Source organism: Eutrema salsugineum, unplaced genomic scaffold (genome assembly GCF_000478725.1).
Source record: "Eutrema salsugineum unplaced genomic scaffold, Eutsalg1_0 scaffold_12, whole genome shotgun sequence".
In the NCBI taxonomy this organism is placed as follows: domain Eukaryota; kingdom Viridiplantae; phylum Streptophyta; class Magnoliopsida; order Brassicales; family Brassicaceae; genus Eutrema; species Eutrema salsugineum.
In genome coordinates, this window is record NW_006256895.1 from 1,943,789 (window position 1) to 1,949,788 (window position 6,000).

The 6,000-nt window shown below is 33.6% G+C and overlaps 3 protein-coding genes across 3 annotated transcripts; 2 read left to right on the forward strand and 1 right to left on the reverse strand.

Moving 5' to 3' along the window:
• Positions 1-188: 188 nt before the first annotated feature.
• LOC18025399 (NDR1/HIN1-like protein 10) lies at positions 189-1,214 on the forward strand. The gene has a single exon (XM_024160269.1). It carries the CDS (start codon positions 265-267, stop codon positions 991-993), a length of 729 nt encoding a protein of 242 aa, XP_024016037.1. The 5' UTR covers positions 189-264; the 3' UTR covers positions 994-1,214.
• Positions 1,215-2,637: 1,423 nt separating this feature from the next.
• Positions 2,638-3,963, forward strand: LOC18025400. Its single transcript, XM_006408625.2, has 2 exons — positions 2,638-2,950; positions 3,582-3,963. Exons 1-2 carry the CDS (start codon positions 2,705-2,707, stop codon positions 3,933-3,935), a joined length of 600 nt encoding a protein of 199 aa, XP_006408688.1. The 5' UTR covers positions 2,638-2,704; the 3' UTR covers positions 3,936-3,963.
• Positions 3,964-4,845: 882 nt separating this feature from the next.
• Positions 4,846-5,797, reverse strand: LOC18025401 (S-protein homolog 21). The gene is made up of 2 exons (XM_006408626.1): positions 5,555-5,797; positions 4,846-5,031 (listed from the first exon to the last, which is right to left on the reverse strand). Exons 1-2 carry the CDS (start codon positions 5,795-5,797, stop codon positions 4,846-4,848), a joined length of 429 nt encoding a protein of 142 aa, XP_006408689.1.
• Positions 5,798-6,000: the final 203 nt, after the last annotated feature.

The window sequence follows — 6,000 nt, forward strand, 5'->3', positions numbered from 1 at the left end:
GTTTCGGTCTGGTTCGATTTGAATAAAATCATTTTATAAAATGAACCGGATATTTGTCGAGGCCTCGCAACATGCAAGTTGTAATAAATTACTCAAAACCATGTCAAAATAAAAATAAATTAAAAAACCACGTCAGGAAAAATCTTACCTTTCCTTTTAGTTTTTTTGTTCCTTATCAGTTTTCTCTTCTTCACTTGTACTTCCATCACAAATCAGAAGAAAACCTCTCTCGTCTCTCCGAATCCGATTCTCAAAATCAAAGCTATGAACCAAGACCCGAATCCCAGACCCGCCACTGGATATCCATACCCGTATCCATACCCGAACCCGCCTCATCAACCCAACGGTTACCCACCTCCCAACGCCGGAACCGCCTACCCTTACCAAAACCACAACCCTTACTTCGCGACGGAGCCAAATCCACGCGCGATCCTCCTCCGCCGTCTCTTCATCGCCATCCTCGTCTTCCTCCTCATCTTAGGACTCATCTCCTTCATCTTCATCCTCGTCGTCCGTCCCCAATTACCCGTCGTTTTCATCAACTCCCTCTCCGTCTCCAATTTCAACGTCTCCAACAATCAGGTCACCGGAAACTGGGATCTACAGCTCCAATTCCGAAACCCTAATTCGAAGATGGCGCTTCACTACGACAGTGTCTTCTGCACTCTCTACTACGGCCGCGAGTCTCTCTCCGATACGCGTTTGCAGCCGTTCGATCAAGGGACGGAGGATCAGACTCCGATCAACGCTACGCTCGCTGTCTCCGGGACTTACGTCGACGGTAAACTGGCTGATTCGATCGGGAAAGAGAGAGCATCGAAAGGGAACGTTGAGTTCAATTTGAGGGTTTTCTCTACGGTTACTTCGCGGTATGGAGTTTATCGGAGGAGGAGATACGTCACGATGTACTGTGACGATGTTGCCGTTGGTGTTCCGGCGAATAGTAGCTCAGGGAAGATGATTGGTCCGGCGAAGAGATGTAAACCTTATTGAAAACAACAAAAAGTGAGTTTCTTTCTATTGAAAAAATCTTTGATTATGAATTGCTTACTTTTAGGGATTTTACAATTTTAGGGGTTTTATTTTAACCAATTCGTTTTGTTTCTTATGATTATGAATGTAAATCTACTGAAATGTTGATGTATTGGAGAAAGAACAGAGAGAAAATTTTCAGATTTAGCTTTTTTTTTCAGTCAAGCTTGATGTATTGTTTTTGTCATTTCTGTGTTTTTTTTTTTCCAATTCTTGAAGATGATGCTACTTGAACAGTCTTTGTGATGATTAGTATAACTTTTGTTGATTCTGCAATAAGGATATAGATATTTGTGGAAATGATTGAAGATAATGGAAACTTGAATAGTCTTTGGAATGGTTTTGGTACTATTGAGTTCTTATTAAGCCTTTGGAATGATTTTGGTTATTTATGGATTTGCCCTGCCATTAGGTTGAAAGGTTGGAACTTTAGAGGTTGTACCGTAATTGAGTTACTTTTGAGAATGTTTCAACATTCTATTTCTCACCTTACCGTGCAATAAGATTTATAGCTTTTGTGGGCATTATAGAAGTTAATGAAACTTGAATAGTTTTTGGAATGGTTTTTGGTACTATTGAGTTCTTATTAAGATTTCTTTTGGCTAGTTCTGGATTTTTCCTGCTATTATGTTGAAAGATAGGAATTTTAGAGGTTGTAGCATAATGGAGACATTTTGTGAGAATATATCAAGATTGGACTATTAGGTTTAAGTAATAGCCAAGAGGGATGCTTACTCTTGTTTGGAGAAGGCTGAGAATCTGTGGGTTATATTCAGAATGTATCAATGATCATAGTAGAGCAAGTTCTTAGCTCCATTTCTTATTGTGTTAAGGTCATATTCTGGTTTCTGCTTTGATAGTTCTAGTGGGGCTGAATCAGATGACTACTTATAGTATCTAAATTTGCTTCTTGTGGCTGAACGATGATTTCATTCGGGAATATATCCTTTGAAAAAGTGCTACTGTTGTTTTGGATTGGTAAATAAGAGAGATGATTAAGACTTACGAGGATAATGTTTTTCTAAATGGTTCTAGCTCCTTTGGTAAGATTATAGGATCTTGATTTGTAACCACTAGAGCTTTCTAGTGACATGAACAAATTGATTGCTTGTGGGGTTTTATGTCCTCCGCATTATTTCATCATCTGTTACTCTCAACTTTATTCTCTGCCTCTTTAAGAGTGTTATTGAGGCCCTGATTTGATTCAATCGTGGCTCTTTTTATTCAAGGTGTGAAAGATGTTTTCCATTTTCAAATATTAGGCAATCATATAGTCTCATTGGAATGTACAATTTTTGTAGTTGGATGCTTAGAATTTTATTTTGGACAATTAAAATTAAAATAATACTAAAAAAATCCTTAAAAAATGATGAAACATGTTTTTTTCTCAAACATAAAGGAAAATCAGACAAAACCACGTACAAAAAATAAGATATACATATTATACTTTGGCAACTTCGTCTCGTGAACATAGAAGATTTCCAAAACCATGATTTTTCCATTTCGACAATTTTCTTCTCTTACAAATCTTGATTTTAGAAGATTTCCGAAACCAAATGATCTCTACTCTCTAACCTTCTCTATATAAATCAGCGTCTTCTAGGTTACTTCGGAAACCACAAAAAAAGTTCCATAAGAATTAACAAGTTAGCTCAATTTAGCATCTTAAACAATGACGAAGGAAGAAGCAGCAACGAAGAAGACAGAAGCAAAAGAAGAAGGCACTACGTCAAAACACAAAAGCATAAGTTACAAAGACATCAACAAAAAGAAAAGTGTGAAAATAATAGGGTTTATTGGCGTTTTAATTATAATAGGTGTTGCCTCTGCCGTCATGTACTACGCAAACAAACCACCGGTTCCACGGTTCATGCTTGACGATCTCTACGTCGACCCACTCTCAAAATCAAGTGTGCTGGTAAGTTTTTTTAAAACTTTTTTTCCAGTCTCATTCCAGTTCCAAAACACCATCAAATTGTTCAACACTGGTTTATCCAAATTCGGTTTTAGGTTTTTTTGAATTTGAGAAAAACTACTAGCAAAATCGAATCTAGTTTTGTACGGTTTTGGTTTAGGGTTAAAATTTATATTTCCTCTCTTCCCTGATATAGGCTGTTTAGGTTTCAATTTATAAAATCTCTACAAGTTTTTCTATACAGATTTTTTTTAATGTTATTTGATACTTTTTAATTCTTTGAATTCTATAAGTCTTTCTTATGATTGACTTAAATCGTGTTTTTAACTGATTTTTAAATGATGTTTTTCTAGAAAAATATTTTCTTACGCTTTTATTTAAAATTTTAGAATGGATAGAGTAGCATATTTATGTTATTCAAAGTAGTTATGTTTTTCAATTTTCAATCAAAGCAATTTCTTGTCTTCTGTGTTATTTTTCATAGTTCAATTTAATTCCTTCAGTTTTTTTTTTGTTATTCTTCCATTTTCGGTTATTCAAAAAGTAGAACCATTCTAACCATAATAAGCTTTCGATTTTCCAAAACATTCTCTAACTAAACTCGAATGTTGTTTTAAATCAAATTAATAAACAGGTAAAACTGTCATCGACCAACCCAAGCTCTTCGACTCTTCACTACAGCAAGGGGAGTCTACTCGTGCAGATCGAAGGAATTTTCGAGACAGATAGGGTTTTCTTGCAGGAGACGTCTCAGGAGCCACATGAACGTACCACGTGGACAGCTGTCGTAGCAAGCAACAAGAAGGATGAGCCTAATGGGAGTTTTCAGATGAGAAACGGTATCACAAACGGTGTCGTAATTGCAGATCTAAAGATCTACAAGAGTTCGATCTTCAAGACTAGTTTGCGCGTTAGGTGTCCAGTTGTACTCAACTTGAAAGACTTGACCTCTACAGTTTCCAAACCAATGGTTACTTGCTCAACATGAAAGTCTAGCATTTTTTGTATTTTCTTACAATTTCTGTGTCACAATTTTACTATTACCTTTTTACTACTACTAAAGTTTTTTTTTTTTTTTTTTTTTTTTCAACCTACTACTAAAGTTTTATAAACATTATAATTTGAGGAATTTGTTATTAGAAACTATGTATTTCTTATTCTCACAATTATTGTATCTTCATTATACGAACTGGGAGAAAAGATAAAAGATAAAATAAAAAAAAAAAAAAAATCGATCTTGGTTCTTAGTATGAGTGGTTGAGGAATAACTATGTTAGTCCTCCCACTATGATTTAAATCATGATTGGCCACCTGTGGATGTCTAAAGTAGCAAAACCCCCGATTATTTACAGGTTTCATGGATTATTTCATGTATATAGTAAGCATTATCATGAAAAGATTTAATGTTGATTAGACGATCTTGAGGATTTTATTTAGAATCAGGACACAGTTGATGTAGAATTTTGGCGACATTATTTAAAAGCTGAATTGCATGTACATAATTGGATTTTGAAGTGATAGAAATATTATTTTCGAAAAGACAACAAAGCTGGGAGGACACTTGTTAATGCAAAATTCGTTAAGCTTCACCGTTCATAACTTGATATGAGAAATCAAGTTCTGTTAACAAAATACACAATTTAAGTTTCTAATGGGCTCAAACAAAGAAACATATCGTTTGGCCAAAGAAAAATTTCGGTCTATTTGTTAATGTGAATCTCATTTTTATGATCTTAGATGTATGTGTTGTACAAGTTTTTAGTTTTTTTTTTAATGTACACAATTTTTCTCTTTAAAATAACATACTCTTAATTATTATATAATCATTGTTTAAATGTAATATGCGATCTCGGTAAACAATAATAACATATTGAAAAAAATAAAAAGAAATTTACTGGTCAGAGTTTGTGATCCCACTTGTACATAAGCTTAAGAGCTCCGGTTGGATTATGACGTGCCCATACTCCGTCGTCTTGCACTTGCCAGAAACACACGTTAGGCTTCCTACTCCCACATACGTCATGTATGAAACTCTCCGTCTCAACAAATGCGGTAAATCTCATATGCTGCTCATAATTAGGTCCCTGAACACACACACACACATAACAGAAATATAGAGAGACTTAAAAATTAGAAACTTAAATAGTTTTGTTTTGTGAATGCTGCGGAATTATAAGCTTGTGTACTAAATTGCATTGCATCAGTACCAATAGCAAACCAGTAATCTGCAATAACAAATTTGATGAACCAAAAGAATACAAATTGTAGCAAATGGTTTGTATATACAGAATGATTTATCTCTACCGTTCGCCATTCAAATCCTAGATTAAATTTATATTTTCTTACTATATAATCATAACACTTTAACAAAAGCAATTTTTATTTGGATATTAATGTAGTTTCTTTTTTATTCATTATATTTTTAGCATAATCATTTTTTAAAAAATGGAAATAAAAGTACTTTAATTTCTTGTTTTGAATACATGATCCACACAACAAGCTCAAAGGCAATATTAAACTTGTAACTGACAAAATAAACTATTTAATCTCAATGTATACATTGAGATTTAAGAATGTGTAAGAACTAGACATAAACTATTAAGTTACCTTCCATAAGTTACACCATATTAAAGTTCTTGGGAAAATTATAATTCGGACTCTCAATCGTATATGGGAGCGAAGAAATACGACTTCAGTCGATCCTTCTTTGTCTTTACAATGGACCATTAGTTTTTGTTTACCTCCAAGATCATTATAAATTTCGATGTTAAAATGCCTAAACAAAATAATAGAGTCTATCATCTGGATTGAGATGAAAAAGAAGAGGAAACATACTAGAGTTTTTCCCATCTTTGTTATTTCTTTATTTTCTGGAAATGAATATATATATATATATATATACATAATTCTAGGTCATATTTTTCATATAATTAATTTGATTGATTGATTTATTTTTCTCTGTTAATATATTTTCTATATCTTATCAGAAAAAGTTTTATTTTCCCAATCTTCTTTTCGTTAAATAAAAAGTAAAGAGATGTGGAAACGAACCA